Below are 17,229 nucleotides of genomic sequence, written 5' to 3' on the forward strand. Positions count from 1 at the left end.
AATTTGATATTCTTCTTACTGAAAAAGTTTTAAACGTCATCATGATTATGGTAATTTAAAAAAAATATATATATTATTTTTATTTTCAAAAAATACTTTACTACTACTACTACTACTTCTAATAATACTAATAGTAATAATGAATGTCTTTACTTTGGTGATGCAACATATTTCCAAGTGACACAGGTTATTCATCTAGATTTTTTTATTTTTTATAAATCCTAAAGTAATGGCTTAACAGTCATTTGGCTAGTGGTAAACTTGACTCACCAATAGCCTGCTTGGCCTAAGTGACATCAGCAGAAAAAGAAAATTTGTTTCAGATTACAAAAGAAAGCTATTTTTTATTTAGGAGTAACATGCACTGATCATGTACAATAAGACCAGGACCAGTCAGTAAATAGAGTAAATTTAATGTTGAAGATCATCTTGGTGTATATGTGCATACGTTTTTTTTTTTTAAATAAAACGAAAAATGAAACCGCATTAGGACATTTAAAAAACAACAACAACAAAAAAAACAACAACAACAACATCTATTTCATCTTCTGTTTAAGGAATTGTGCAGTGATATCACATTATTCAAATACTCTATCCATCTCTTCGGGAACCTAATGCATTCGGAGGAGTGAATGGTGCTTCCATAAATACGAGGCAAGTTCAAAACAAGGGTCACTCATATTCAAGTACAATGTAGGAGGATTCTTCAATCTTTCATAATGCTGGATGCAGCAGGTGAACATTAGGATACATAGCTGGATGAAAGAGGTGGACAAACAAGGTGCTCAAACAATGGCATTGGTTTGGGTCTCGGGTTTAGCTGTGTGCATAAGAACGCATGTTTGGTGCTGTTTAATACTGTATGTGCCCTGCTGCATTGCAGCTGTAAATAGGCATATACAAAAAGTTGTGTAGATAAAGCAAAAGCCCCAGAAATAGTGTGGTTTCAGGCCCGCCTGCCATATATACTGTATATCTTAGAAGGTGAATGCCCCTCTTAGCCAGGGGGAAAAGGTTTGGAAGGTGAACGTCATTCTGACTAATTGCTCATTGCGGTGGGATTACACAGGCTGCCAAGAATTATGGGAACACGGTGGGAAAAGAAAGCTGCTTGAATAGCAACCCAGCAACATGCCAAGTAATGTTTTTTTTGTTTGTTTTTTTTTCACACCAAGGGCCATGCTCTGCCAATTCCTGCTGCTTGGAGTTTTATTTTTTTGGATCGGACACATTGCCTTTTTTGAGGCCACATTAGTGATAATTATAGCAACTGAAATGGCAACATTTATTGTTGGATAAGTGGCCTGAAAATAGCTGTGTGTCTCCGTTTCAGGTGGTCTCATCCAGCTTCCTGTACATCTGAAGCTTTCTGCTGTTTTGCATGCATTTTTTCCGGTTTGTGTTACTTTAATTGCATTAGCATAGCATATGTGATACTATTTAAATGAGTGCCACAGATGGTTTCATATATTGATTTTCACTGAAAGCTGACATGAACAGAAGTGATCGTTTGTTACATCTCTGCAAACATATGGGTCAATTACATACAAGAGTGTCCAGTTGCACCACATGACTAGGGCTGCACGATATTGAAGAAAACTGCGATATGTGATAACTTATTAAATAATGCGATATTCGATATGCGATAGGATAATGCTTAAAGTGTGTAAAGTAAACTTAAATTATTTTTAAAATATATTTATTAACCTACATACGCGTTTCACATTCTTTTTGTGACAAGAAAACATCCCTACAACATCTGAAAGTGAACAGCGTGTTTTACTGTAGCATAAGTGTTATTTTAACATCAGTGTAAACCATGGGGTTCAGGGTTTCAGGTTATCCTACATTAGGTTTAACAACAGAAACTGAATAATCAAATGTAAAAATAAAACACTTCTTAGTTTGCACTGTATGAATTAAATATACTGTTTCTTATTAAAGCTACAAAAGTTATTCAGCCAAGAACAGTGAGGGATTTTCTCTTTGTCTTTTGTTCATGACCCCAGTTATTGCAAGCTGTTGCGATATATATATACATTTCAAACATTTGCGATATTTTGATCATTTCTATATATTGTGCAGCCCTACACATTATATTTTACAACCTTAACTAACCTTGTTTTGTCATAAAAAAAGGTGCAAGAGATATCTTTGTGATGCTATTTCCTGTCAGTTTTATGCGTATTGGTTGCATCACATGATTTTGCAGGTGAGAGAATGTTATAGTATTATACCCGTATTTGTGGTTGACACATGAAGATAAAATAAGTAGTCAGACATATAGAAAAGTCAACAGACCAAGGGCTGTAACTTACTTTGCTGTGTAAATAAATAAATAAGCAAAATTAGGTCTTTGAAGGATCAGCATAATAGTTGTAGACTGCATATTTCCTTATGCAAATTCTAAATACTTGTTTGGATATTTATATTCGCTATCACAGAAAATGCTTACCTTAAGGCAGTAAAAGCAATATTCTGTTACAGAATATCTTATTGCATAACTAATATGAATATGGTGGGATTAACCCATGTTTATTAGGAGGTATCCTTTCACCCCTGTGATGTGTATTTCACATGAAACTCAGTTTTGTTTTGGTTCGGAGCCACAGGCTTTAGCTGAGTCTCTACCATGCCTTTTTACCCCTAAAAAAAAAAACACTTCTTAGGAAACCATTTCCTCTGAAAAGTATCTCCTCAGAACACATGGGGTATCCTTGTGCTCATTTCGTAATGTGAGTTCTATTTAAAGAGCATGCTAATTACAAATCAAGAGCATTCTGTGACATGAGCTGGGATGCGCCACAGTCATTATCGTGATAGATTTGTCATGAAAAAAAAATAAACGCTTGAACTGTATGACATGTCATTTATCCCACATATGTAAAGGTTATGACAGGAGTGTTTTAATGTCTTTTTCTTCTGACTTCAAACATTTATTTCTAGGTCTTTGTCATTTAATTTCCTGTTTTCTTAAAGCTAGGTGATTTAAAAGTGCAAAGACTGACATTTAAAACTATTCTATGAAGTTGCTGTATTTCTAATGGGGACCAAAAATCTTAAACCAATAAGGAAAATGTTGCTATTTTGCAATTTTTCTCATTTTTCTTGGAAACTGTTGTATCATCATAATTTGAATAAAAGGTTGAATTGAGCAATTAACATAGGATAAATCATGCTGGAGAACTTGATCATCAGGTTTGACCAACTTCAGCAGAGGTTTGAGTATCCAAATAATTTGTTCTTCAGTGGAAGCAATAACATATGACTGTCTGTACAGAGAGTCACATGATCAATGTCACTAGTGGGACCTACTGTAGAAATAATACAGAATCTGAAATGTTTTTTTGTTTTTTTCAAGATTCTAAAACTTTGTTTATATCCTGATTTAAATGTTATTTTAAATCCCGATTCAAATTTCTAATTGTGCGCCATTCAGAATTGGGAATGTATTTAAAATTCGAGTTAAGTTCCTGAATTTGAATTGAGCTGGCAGAGATGATGCAGTAGAATTACAGTTCACATTCAAATGCTAGGAAGTAGAATTGAAATTAAAATAATTAATATAACTGTATTTTTTAAATAAGCATATTTTGTCAATACAGTCAATAAAGTTTGATAAGTATATTTGTGAATTAGACACCAGTGAATAAGATGGATAGACAGACAGACAGACAGATAGATAGATAGGTAGATAGATAGGTAGATAGATAGATAGATAGATAGATAGATAGATAGATAGATAGATAGATAGATAGATAGATAGATAGATAGATAGATAGATAGATAGATAGATAGATAGATAGATAGATAGATAGATAGATAGATAGATAGATAGATCAAATTCTGAATGTCACAACCCTGCCTAGGTTTTTAATATGGTTTCAAACATTTTGATCCCACTGTCTCTCTTTCTAAACTGCACAAATAATCTGCATTTCAACATACCACGATGTGTCAGAATAAGTAATTATGTGGTTTTAACACCACAGAACATTTACATTTGGTTTAAGGCAAAATAGCAGTGTTACAGAAAATAAAACCATCTTTTCTTTGTTACTTTCAGTTACACTCAAACTCAGACGAAGGTGATGGCTCCGTCCAGTATTTACTCTCTGGAGAAGGTGCCGGTTCCATATTCATAATCAACGAGTTAACGGGAGATATTCATGCAAAGAAAAGCCTGGACAGAGAAAAGAAGAGCCATTACGTGCTCCATGCTCGGGCCATCGACCGCTTCACCAACAGAGCCGTGGAACCCGAGTCGGAATTCATCATCAAGGTCCAGGATGTGAACGACAATGCCCCCAAATTCCCAGACGGCCTCTTTTCAGCCTCCGTGCCTGAGATGGCAGACATCGGTGAGCCAACAGTCAGGACCTCCTGGCTCGGGGGGTTGTCTGAGGCTGTGCCTGGGGAACACAAGAACGTTGTGTCAGTAGAGCATAGGTTTTATTAGCTGCCTCATCAGTTTCAGACCATAGAGTCCATCTGCAGATTGGAGCCTTTCTGGCCTGGACCCGGACGAATCACATGCTGCTGGTTGGTTGCGGTGGATTTATAGTGGGATTTATTAAAGCTACTGTTTCTTATAGAAAGCCTCTCAAGAGGATACTGCGTATTGTCTGTTGTAGAAAAAGTGATTTCATGAGTATTGTCAAAATCAAACCAGAATCTCACATAAAAGCCTCAAAAGTATGTTCACTCACACATGGGGTGCAAATGTTTTGAAGTGCTTCCAATCTAAAGCAGCATTTGATAAACAAAAACAGCTGTGTTTACATCTTTTACACCCATATCTCAATTTGAAACGTAAATGTATTATAGATCTGTGCTATCCACCCTAATACATGAGTAATCCACATGCAGAGCATGCAATCTGCATCAATGGCAGTGCACATCAACTCTGCAGTAAATGGACTGTCAGGAAAGTGCTAATTGTCCGTAGAGTTCTTCCTTCCTATCCGAATCAATTGGCTGGAATCAAGCCAAAGAGCTGTGAAATTATTATTCCTCACAACCTTTCGGCACAATGTTCCCCCCCGGGCACAGCTATAGGATAAGGGCAAGGTTTATTTCTCACTTTTGGCCTTGAGTCACTCTCCACCACCACTTTTATTTTTTTTTATTTTTTTGCCCTCATGTTTTTAATGAAATGCATTGAGTCTTTACAAATATTAAACAAACAGAAGGCTATTATATGTATCTGTTGCAATGACAAAATTATCTGTGCAGTATTCGGACAGAACCATGGCTGGACTGGCCATTGGGCATACCGGGCATTTTCCCGGTGGGCCGACGTGCTTTTTGGGCCGATACATCTCATACTCATACATCTTTTTTTTTTTTTTTTTTTTTTTTTTTTTTTAACAGCCCATCAAATTTGTACATCGGCGGCCCATTCGTTTTGTTTTGTTTTGCTTAATTGGCGGCGCTGGGTTTGTGCCGGTGTAATGCATTGGTCAAAAAAAGTCAGTGTTAGTTTTTTTTTTTTCTGACAGACCAGCCCATGAAACACGTAGATCAGCGGCCCATTGGTTCTTTTCTTGATTGACACTGGGCTGGCCCAATCACAACTTTAAACGAGTGAGCGAGAGTGCAGCACTGTCAGTGTGTATCTGTCAAAATAGGCGAGATAGAGAAGAAACGCAAGGAATGTGCAGAGAAATAGCGTGAAAAAAATAGAACCAGGCCCTTAAAGCAGATGCTTTATGTGTCAAAATATATGTTTTCTGACCTTCATCAGCTCCTGTGGCAGATGATGATAGTGAGGAGGATCAGGAGAGAGATGAGAAAGTGTAGAGCCTGCAGTAAGCAGAACTACTTTCAAAACACTTAGGCTATGTCATGAGTGTAGGAATCCATAACCCAGTTACAGATTATTTCCACATCTGCATAGTTGACGATTACGCAATTCACTAGAAATTTAATGAGAGGCGTTTGTAAACCATATTTTCCGCCAAAATAAAAGCTTGATGCAGTTTGCGTCAAAATAAAAGATCACGTGCTTATCTCTTTCAAGTATAGACATTGGTACAAAACTAATTATGAAAGTTTCCTTTATTTTTTAGTGCATTTGTTTTACAAAATATGTCTATTACTGTCATTGGATTAATATTATAACTATTATTATGTAGTAGGTGTAATGTAAATAGACACTGTAACTAAAAGAGGTTTGAATTTTTCTTTGTTTAATTTGCACACTGAATATGGGTTGGAGCTTTTAATTTTGAACTCTCAAAGTGCACCAGATTGATTAATTTAACATTAAAATGCACAAAATTTTCTCACGGGGGAGCATTCCCCTGAACCCCCCTAGAAGGACCGAGGTCCACCCACCACAGTTTTACCAAAAATCCTGTAAGAAACACTTGTATTGCTATGCCAATGCAGCTTATAGCTTATTTTAGGATTCACCACTGTGGAGTATAGTTCAACTGTATTAATAAATGTGAATTTTTTACTTATTTCATCTGTTAACTCTCACTCGTTCCTATACTCATATAATACTGCATATAATTAAGGGGCGTGCAAAGATGGGTGGTGTTTATGATCATATAGTGGGCCGGTCTGGGCCAAAATGCCCGGGCCGATATTTTGTCCCAGTCCAGCCCTGGACAGAACTGGATGTGGGCGACAATTCAAAATTAAATTATAGTTTCCATACAGAAAATATGCCTTAACATAACATATACATTTATATTATAGGCCTACAATACCGTTCAGATGTTTGAGGGATGTTTCTTATGCACACCTGTCATGTAGAGAGTTGTCGAGAGGCCTGGGAGAAGTTTAGGAAGGCTCAGTAATGAAGTGGTTTTCAAAATGCCAGTTGTGGTTTATTTTAGAAGCTGCATTTCACAAGGTGCAGTCCACATAAAGTACATTAAAAAAATAAACGTAATGCAACATATACTGGTGCTAAAAACAAAAGACAAAATGCTGTGAGCAGCTAAACTAAACAATGCCTAGTGGCACATCCACACAAATATATGAACATGTCTCTCCTCAGACATGTTCAAGCGTTTGCACAGTATACCCAGGATGCAACATTCCTCCCAAACATGCTCAGACAATGGTTTAAATATACAAATTTCCCGCCAAACACTGGTGGGACAAACCATTGTCACATGGTGGAACCTTTCCCCACAACACTCATCATTGAATTCCCCAGCAAAACATTGGCACATAAATATAACAAATTTTCAAGAACTCATTTCTGACGTGCAATAATCATTATACAAACATGCATAACATAAAACCACAAACTCAAACATTTAACACCTCATAGCACTCATGTCTCTCTCCATCTTGAAAAATGGTACGTTCTGGCTATGCGCACTACCAGAGCCCCCCTCCAAAACACTGGCTCAGACAGGTAAGATCTAACGTGCTATAATATGCAAACTTAAACAATAAAGAAATCATTTAAAACAAACAATGGCTCTCTATTATCAGTCAAAACATACGTTGAACACTTGATGTTGGTATTGTCCATCCAAATATACATTTTCAACATACAATACATAATAAACTATTCCTGCAATCAGCACACCAAGGGTGCTTCTCAATATCCCTCCTCGTCTCCTCGCTCCTCCGTCCTCCATCCTTTCCATCTCAGTTCTCTAATTGCATCGCGAGGAGACGAGGATCGAGGAGTGAGGAGGCTTCCAAAGGAAACGAGGATGCACAAATAAGAATTGAGAAGCACCCCAAGTAAATTCAAAATAGCACTAGGCTGGCACTCTAGTGATGATGTCATTAACCTGGTTCATCATCACATCACCAAAGCTGCATTTATTAGATCAAAAATACAGTAAAAATAAAAAAAAACAGTTTACAATTTAAAATAACTCTTTTTTTTTTCTTGTAATATATTTGCAAATGTAATTTATTCCTATGATGACAAAGCAGAATTTTCAGCATCATTCAGAAATAATTTTAACATGCTGATTTGGTGAAATATATATAAATAATTATATTACCAATGTTGAAAACAACTTAATATTTGTGTAGCCATTACACAAATTTATAGAAAAGTCAACAGACCAAGGGCTGTAACTTACTTTTCAAAAATGGTTTAAATATACAAATTTCCCGCCAAACACTGGTGGGACAAACCATTGTCACATGGTGGAACCTTTCCCCACAACACTCATCATTGAATTCCCCAGCAAAACATTGGCACATAAATATAACTAATTTATATAATATACATAATATATAATATTAGTTTACAACAATATATTAGTGCACAATAATAGCAAATTGTTGAGCTTAAAATCACACCATGCACATTTTCATTCATATATTTCTAACTTTAGTTTGTTGGCTTCACAGGCATGCCATTTCGTAATCATTTTAAATATGTTAATTTAAATATCACTTTATTCTTTGCTAAATAATTAGCTTTTTTGCCTATTGGTCATTTTAATTCATTATCCACAGGTCATTATTTGTGCCTTCCCAAATAAGATATTTGGTTTCGGGTACATGACAAACACCACGAGTATGCTTGCAAGCTATCTGACTCCACTCACCAATCTGTGATGAAGTAATCACTAGCAGCATTCATAGAGCCATATAAGTCAGTTGAGGGTCTCTGGCCTTTCAAGAGGGGCTCTTCTCTCTTTTGTGTTTGTGTTCTTTCTTCTTTCTAAACCGAGAATGTGTCTCAGGCTAGAACAGCGTTATAACCACTATCAAAGCCCCACACACTTTGTAATAGCATTAGATGCTTTAAGGCTTGGAGGAGAGAGGCTCATGACAGGTGAATTCAACCTGGTACAGGTCAAGGAGGCATGAGATGAATCACTTGAATTAGCAAGCGGCATTGGAGTACCACATCTGCCTCTATGCTTGTGGCATGCATTAATGAGAATGAATGCAAATCTGAGCATGTGAATAATTTTAACAGTTTAACTTGGACATATTTTGTATGTCCACACAGGAACATCAGTGTTCCAAATCACTGCCACAGACGCCGATGATCCCACCTATGGAAACAGTGCCAAGATCGTCTACAGCATTCTCCAAGGGCAGCCTTTCTTCACCGTTGACCCCAAAACCGGTACGCAAAGACCTCGCTTTCTCAGAATAACCTGTTTTATGGACGCTTTGAGATGCCTTCGATTGTAGAAGGCTCCAGTTGAATATTTTCTGATTGTTCCTGCAAGCTTGTGCAAAGTCACCAGCGGATGAGTCATTCCACAATAATAGGCTGTAGGAAACACAGATACAGTTTCTCTGTAAAACTGCTTTCAGGCTCACAAAGGAACTCCTAATTTATTGCGCTACCCTATGTGGATAATAATTGATGGGTTCTCATATTGTTGAGGGGCTGTCATACATGTTGCTTCAACCTTTGATGTAAAAACAGCAAAAACCCTCCAAAAGTGAGGGAAAAACCCATCCTGACCAGTACCAGAATGCATCTTTTGTTGCAGCGACGTCAGTTGAGCATTAAAATAATATATTTGGATTTGTATGCTCTTCCGAACGACACTCGGACTCAGGCACACACATTGAAATTCTGTTAAATAATGCGAGAAATGTGGGAAATATCACTCTCAGTTGTCTCTTAGAAATAAATCAATAAACCTACATTGAGGGCGATGAATATGGATGGTTTTCTTCTGAGACTTACATGGTACACTCAATTACTCTTGCAAAGCCCGGGTGGATAAACAAATCATTTTCATAATATTATCAACACATGATTGAAACATCGAGAGTGCGGCACCGTGCGACCCAGACTACAATGTTTTGTGGCGGCAAAAAACGCCCGAACCGTGGCCTACTTGTTATGATGTACCACTCGCCTACAGTGTATATCCTAATTTAATGTTTCCCTTGCTCCCTCCTTTTTTCATTCTGTGCTTAGTAGCCATTTGGTTCAATTTCCGCAGTGGTGGTGTTTGTTTATGTCAAGTTGAATGTGCCTGGAGGGTGTTTGTCCCAGTTTGAAAGCACCAACCTGCAGAGTGTTTATCCCATGATAGAGCCTATTTGATGCAGGATAAATTTGCTTGGCTTATATGTGTTCGAGTGTGCCAGGGTAGTGGTGCAAATGCTCGTACGGCTATATTAGCAGTGTACAAGGTAAAATGGTGAGTAGCATCTGTTCCAGCTGTTATTGTGTGCGTAGTTCTTCAGCACCGCCTTGTCAGCAACAGCATGAGCTGTTGACCCAAGGGACTCAGCTTAGTACCAATACATACTTCTATCCCTCAGATATCTGCCAAAGAACCACGCAAATTTACACAGAATTGCTTCATGGGTACTCCACTATGCATTTATTTATTATGTGTAATTGCTCATTCAGTCTCCCTCCCACTGGGACCCATGGGATTGTTGCCGTCCTCCACTAAAGCAGGATCTCTGATGGCGTTTTTTTTTTTTTTTTTGTGGTGTCTTTGGTGCTAGAACTATGATATTGGATGGACTGTAATCCTGCCGCGGTCACTCTTTCAACTCTATTCTCATCACTAATCCCCTGTTTGTGGCTATTATGAAGGTTTTGATGGGATTAAGAGGCCATATGATAATGTTCACATCGGGGGTTTTATCATAGGGTGTTGGTTTAATGTTGCACTCTTGCATATCAGTGTTGCATGCTTTGTTTTGGCAGGACGTGCCTCTGTACCCTTAGCACTGAGAGCAGTGTGTGTTTGAATTGCCCTCAAATAATCCATTACTCCAGGTCTAGAGAGACACTTTTGCTCTAGGAAAGGGATAAAGCGCTGATGGAGGCTCACCTCTTTCTGCTCTGAGCATCACCACCATAAAACTTATCACGTTTTGAGTTTATTCGTAGATCTATAAGGGTGACAAGTATTAAACATAAAAGCTAAAAAACTGTATAAATTATATAAATTATTTTCCCCACTATCCCCTGCTGATTTTGTAAGTTTGCCCACTTACAAAGAAGTGAAGGGTCAATCATTTTTATGGTAGGTTTATTTTAACGGATAGAGACAGAATATCAACCAAAAAATCCAGAAAAAAACATATAATATATTGGTTATAAATGTATTTGCATTTCAGTGAGTGAAATAAGTATTTGATCCCCAAGCAAAACATTATTTAGTACTTGGTGGAGAAACCCTTGTTGGCTTCTTGGCTGTCGCTTTGCAACTCGAAATGTCAGCTCCCTCCACAGATTTTCTATATGATCAAGATCTGGAGACTGGCTAGGCCACTCCAAGACCTTAATGTGCTGCTTCTTGAGCCACTCCTTTGTTGCCTTGGCAGTATGTTTTGGGTCATTGTCAAACTGGAAGACCCATCCACGACCCATTTTCAGTGTTCTGGCTGAGGGAAGGAGGTTCTCGTCCAAGATTTTACAGTATGGCCCCGTCCATTAGCCCCTCAATATGGTGAAGTTGTCCTGTACCCTTAGCAGAGAAACAGCCCCAGAGCATAATGTTTCCACCTCCGTGCTTGACTGTAGGGATGGTGTTCTTGGGGTCATAGTCAGATGTTCATTGGCAAACTTCAGACGGGCTTCTATATGTGCCTTCTTGAGCATGGGACTTTGCGGGTGCTGCAGGATTTCAATCCATTGCAGCGTAGTGTGTTACCAGTTGTTTGCTTGGTCACTGTGGTCCCTACTGCCTTGAGATCATTAACAAGCTCTTCCCGTGTAGTTCTGGGCTGATCCCTCACCTTTCTCATTATCATCCTTACCCCATGAGGCGAGATCTTGCATGGAGCTCCAGACCGAGGGCAATTGATGGTTATTTTGTATTTCTTCCATTTGTTGTCAGTGTTGTCAAAAGGGCCGGTATTTCAGTACCAGGTCGATACTTACATTTTAAAACTTAACGATGCCTTTTTGCAGTTTCAAATGCTCCCATGCAAATTTCTGTGAGCACTCTGTTAAAACTATCAAATGTTTCTGTTTACAATGTGTTTTTTTCAGCGTTGAGCCTTGTAGCCGATCACAGACATGTTTGTTGAGTGTGTTGAATGTAATGGCCAATCAGAAGCATTTAAGTTAGTCCGAATCCACTCAGAGTTCAACAGTCGGGTTCCAGAAGTAAAAACTATATTAATTTTGTCCATTTGGATTTATTTATTTTAACAATAACTTTGAAATGTTTAAAGACAGACCTAGTGTGAGTTCAGAGGTTGTTAATCGATTGTATGTGCTTTTGTTGAAGCCATCTATTGGCATTATTTCAACTTATTTTAAGAATAATCGTGTTCACCCATGGAATTTGTTGTGAGTGAAATGTTATGTGAAAAACTAGACATACAAAAAAATTCCACCAACCAACAAGTCACAACAGATTTGCAGGCTGCAGGGTTGCTCTTTCTATACTCTCAAAATACTTAAATATTTGTACATATTTAAGTATTTTGGTAAAAATTCAGTGTCTGTACATAACTTTGCACACTTTCTGTATTTAACCCATTCATAATTTGAATACAACTAAACTATGAGTTTAGTTTACAACTAAGCACATGAGCTCTGATTCTTTATCTCTGTCATCCTTGATTTCACACTTTTTTACTGCGCTATATCCATTTGACTGCTGTATTCACTGTGTGTTCTGTATGTAAAATTACAGTAGCGTTACATGGTCATTGAGAAAATATGATTCTTATGTGCACAGACTTACCAGATTACTAAGTGCATTGTTGGTTATACAGTGTTTACTTTCTTTTTACAATCTGTATTTTTTTCGCCGCCAGAGGTTACATTTTCCAAACAATAACAAAGACGAAGCTTGATGACGCTATGAAGGAGAGTGGAACAATGGGAGATGTCGTTTTCATCATCCAGAGATGTATGGAATTCACGAAACATATAAATTATATATCAGCTAATAAATTAGTTTTTGTATTAGGCTACCTGTATGTTTGATCACATGATTTTATGTCATCGTAGTGAATTAGCTGCAAGGAACATAAAAACATAATACTATTAGACTGTTACTAATATGTGACTATTTGTCAAATGATTTAGTGGGTAAATGCGCAGTTTTACACGTTTAAAACAATCGTTCTAAAAGTACATTTGAACAAACCCACAGTATTGGCAAGTAATGGCTAAATATTTTTGTGCAACACATACTGTATTTAATTTCACTGCCATAGACTCTACAGATGAAGTCCAAGTTTGTTGTGAAGCTCTCTCCATCTCGAAAATGCCACGCCGATATTGATCCTTGTTTTATTTCTCCGTTTGTCCCAAAGCCTGCTTGCCTCAGTTGATTTAATGATAGTAAATATAAATAACATATTAATCCTATTATAGTATACTACTACTATAGACCTTATGTAGCCCCGCCCCTTTTAAGCGCTGCACTCGTTGTCTTTTGACTTCCGGTCTGTATTTTCACAGCGATTTTGCGTGTTTATGAATGAACGGCTCTTTTTAAAATCTTCCAGGTCGACTGACATTTGTTAAGTCATCTGCTTTAAACATTACAGTCCTCATGATAACTTTCGTTAACTTTACATTAAGTAAATCCACTTCAAAAGCGAATTACTCCTGGACAGCAATGCCATATAAATATACAGAGCGACCGCAAAAATGGAAGTTTAAAGACAATATTCTAAAGATGGCGGCGCCCTCGTTTCTCTGGCGCGTAAGGTCTATTCTGTACTCAAGTAGATTTTTCAGATATTTTTACTGTACTTTACTATTTATTTTTGTGCCGACTTTTTACTTTTACTCCTTACATTTTAACACGAATATATCGGTACGTTCTACTCCTTACATTTTACAAAATTGGCTCGTTACTTTAGTTTCAAATAATTTCAGTGGAGTTACCGTATTGTTTTGCGTCATCAACCCTTCGCAGGGAGTTTGATTGACAGGCAATCTGACCAATCATAATCTGCCATTTTGTCCGACTAAGCAGTCAGGAGAGTTAGTAGATTAACATTGGAGGATTTAAACTTGAAAAACAAAGTGTACCGACGTCTTTTCGCGGAAAAATAACATTCCTTCTTATGTTCATTCATGTTTATTTGACGCTATAAATTAACTAGAAGGAAGATATGGTTCATGAGCAGTTTTAACTGAGGCTATACAGAGATCTTTCACGACACATTAAAGAGCCACAAAACGGTATTTATTGTTTAAATTTCTTTACAAAATTTATAAATTTGAAAGGTGAGAATTTGTTTCAGCTAAAAAATAACCTGGTCTTTCCTGTCTGTCAGCGCCTTTTCAGTCTCCTCTCTGCTCCGCAATGTATTTTTCACTGCGTGAGAACATGGTGTGACATAGCAACTTGGACATAGCAACAGTAACTAAAGGGAACAGAAGGGAATGGTTTGGGACCATGCGCAAACCAGTCTTTGCGAACGGTCAATTGGATGGGAATATACGTTGCACTTGACCCATCACTACAAGACGACTCGACAGATTCGGCGGCATTCATTCGCGGAAAAATCATTACATAGCCTATATGTAGATTCCTTTAAATGTTAAGGGGAAGGAAGATTAAAAAAGATAAACTGGATCTGTGAATTCTCACAGAATCACAATTGAATTCATATCTTGCTACTCAGTCAGAATCTCATCAACCTAGTCCCAGTGTCTGTCACATTAATCATATAGGCTATGTGATGTTTTAGGCCTATTGGCAGACATCCATTTAAAATGTAGGCAATGGCATATAAAGAACCTTTTTTCCATATCCACTTAAGTTTCTCAGCTTGCACTCTAGTAACATTTGTGTGGTCCAGGTAGCTTTGCAAAAAAAATGGTTGTCATTCGCAAGGCTACTTTTACTTTTATACTTTAAGTAAATTTCCAAGCCTGTACTTTGTTACTTTCACTTGAGTAAAGAAGTTAAAGGCACACTGTGCAGCTTTCCGTTTTTGTCAAACAGTGACCCCTAGAGTCGCTGTGGAGTACTTGTATTTAACATTACTGTCGTAAATACCTGCACTCACGGCCTGATCCCTTCCACCCTCTATACCGGTACCTGTTCAGTAGGATGGAAGCTGTAATGAGTGGAAATAAGGTGTGGCCCCTTTAAGAGCTACGCGCTCCCTGTTGAACTGTCGGCAGTCTGTATTGTATGTGCACCTCGAACACCCCATGTATGCGGATTATTTCAGTTTGATGCTCATTCTTATCCTACTTTTGTTTATCAATTAAAGCTGTGGATGGTAGAACGGGTGACAGACAGTTACATGAGTTCGATTGGGGAATAAAGTGCAAGTTGTGAGATGCCAATCGCCTCCGTGAGTCTGTCTGGCCTCTGTAATAACTTCATCTGTGAGCTATCCCTATTTCTCCTCCTGACACAACGCGTTACAAAGCGTCGGACATCGAACAGGCACAGATAACCTCTGAAGATGTCTACTAGTCCATCAACAAGAACGATCAGTGTTGCCAACTATTTTCAAAGGAAAGTAGCTAACGCCTCCCCTAAAAGTCGCTAAATGTCGCTAGATGACGCCATACGTCAACTAGCATATTCATGACGTCATCTCGGCGTACTTGCGTTCTGCCTGCCTAATGTTTTTTGTCATTAAAATTATGCTCACATACTGTATTTTAATATAACATACTATACTATAATATACTATAATATAATATAATATAATATAATATAATATAATATAATATAATATAATATAGCCGAATGTCCAATAAAGCTTTTCTCATTTACTATATTTATTTTTTGCCAGACAATAGAACGAGTAGCTGTTGAATTACTATTTTTTATATGTGTAAAATTATCTGAATTGAGAGAGTTCGGGAACTGGGTGAACGATAGCACTGTGATAGTGAGTATTACAAGTGATAAGCACAAGTAATAAAATAAAATGGTCAAACTAAATTCTTTAAATATAAAACAAAAGATAAGTGACAAGTCCATGGAAACAACACTGCTCATTCACGTCTGTTCCGTGCTGCTGCTCCTCTCTCAGCCATTCACTGAACAGGGTAGACGCAGATGTGTGTGTGTGACGGCAAGGAGAACGCAAACCTCGAAAAAAATTTTCGCTAAAGGGGTCTGAAAAGTCGCTAAAAATAGCGACAAAGGCGCCAAGTTGGCAACACTGAGAACGATGTTTATTCGAGTCTGACTAAATAACGTAAAGCAATTCGTTACATCGCGAGACCTGATAACACGCAATACTCCCTGACGCTGAGGCCGGCGGCCCGCCGGCTCAAAGTTGCAAGGGTGGTTTTTCGGCTCACAGGCGCTCGGGGGGGTGCGATACGACCACCATTCAACCCGAAAAAAGTCATATAACTATTCCAATGACTCCGAAGCTGTTCGGTTAAGGTAAAAAAGTTACTTAGTTCACCTTTAAATCAGTACTTCTACTTTTACCAGAGTTTTTTTTTTACACAAGTATCTGTACTTCTACTTGAGTACGGGAAGTGAGTACTTTTGCCATCTCTGTGAACGACACAACAGCGGCTTGCAAGATATTGTATCATAGTTATGCAGCCTATACATAGATCCCTCATTAGCTGCTTACATAGCGGCCCATTGATATTGCCGGTAATGAGGCATCTTTGTATTATATCTATGGTTTCTACAAGCAGAAAACGAGGATAGTGCGGATATTACGTCATTGATATACGACAATGACAAGGGACAAGCCATTATTTAAAACTCAAATTTCTCTGGATTTACAAATCCTTGGTAACTTTTGGGATAAGTACATAACTGCATGAAATATATCACACTGTGCAAGTGTTTTTTTTATTATTTTTTTTTATTACAAAAATCGTACATATTGTACCTTTAAGCCATGTTAATAGTAAAAAAAAAAATTGTTTGTGAAAAATACTATAATAGGATTAATATGTTATTTATATTTACTATCATTAAATTAAAGAGTGTGAAATCATATGTATCGATCATCGGCCACAAAGCTTTCTAAGATATCGCCATCGACCATCAAAAAATCCATATCAGTCAGCCATCACTTCCAGCACTTTTTTATGGTCTGTATTTGGTAATGTTTAATGTTCAAATTAAATGTTCACGCATCAACACAAAAGCACCAGCATGAACACCCTACATCCACTGCAGCACTTTTATATCAAATGTATACAAACATTTATTAAAAAAAAAAAGCATTTAGTATATTATTTCAGTGCCATTTTTAGTGCTTTGAAGTTAAAATGTGTTTTTTTCAGTATAATAGTATAACATTATTAGAGGTTATTTTTTGTTTATTCAATTATTTTCTGTTCTAGTCTATTCTTGTAAAATGTCTATATTTGTAGTATAATGT

General features: G+C 37.4%; 1 protein-coding gene and 1 long non-coding RNA gene across 2 annotated transcripts in view; one reads left to right on the plus strand and one right to left on the minus strand.

The window, feature by feature from the left end:
• The window catches only part of LOC309500614, a 552,694-nt gene that overhangs the window by 324,039 nt on the left and 211,426 nt on the right, over positions 1 to 17,229 (minus strand). The window lies entirely within an intron of this gene.
• Positions 1 to 17,229, plus strand: part of LOC309500592 (cadherin-18-like) — a 57,195-nt gene that overhangs the window by 16,256 nt on the left and 23,710 nt on the right. The window contains exons 3-4 of the mRNA XM_082172243.1: positions 4,067 to 4,361; positions 8,951 to 9,070. Coding sequence (XP_082028369.1) covers positions 4,067 to 4,361; positions 8,951 to 9,070 — 415 coding nt within the window. The remainder of the gene's footprint in view (positions 1 to 4,066; positions 4,362 to 8,950; positions 9,071 to 17,229) is intronic.

Source organism: Leuciscus leuciscus, assembly GCF_965113295.1.
Source record: "Leuciscus leuciscus genome assembly, chromosome: 6".
NCBI lineage: Eukaryota > Metazoa > Chordata > Actinopteri > Cypriniformes > Leuciscidae > Leuciscus > Leuciscus leuciscus.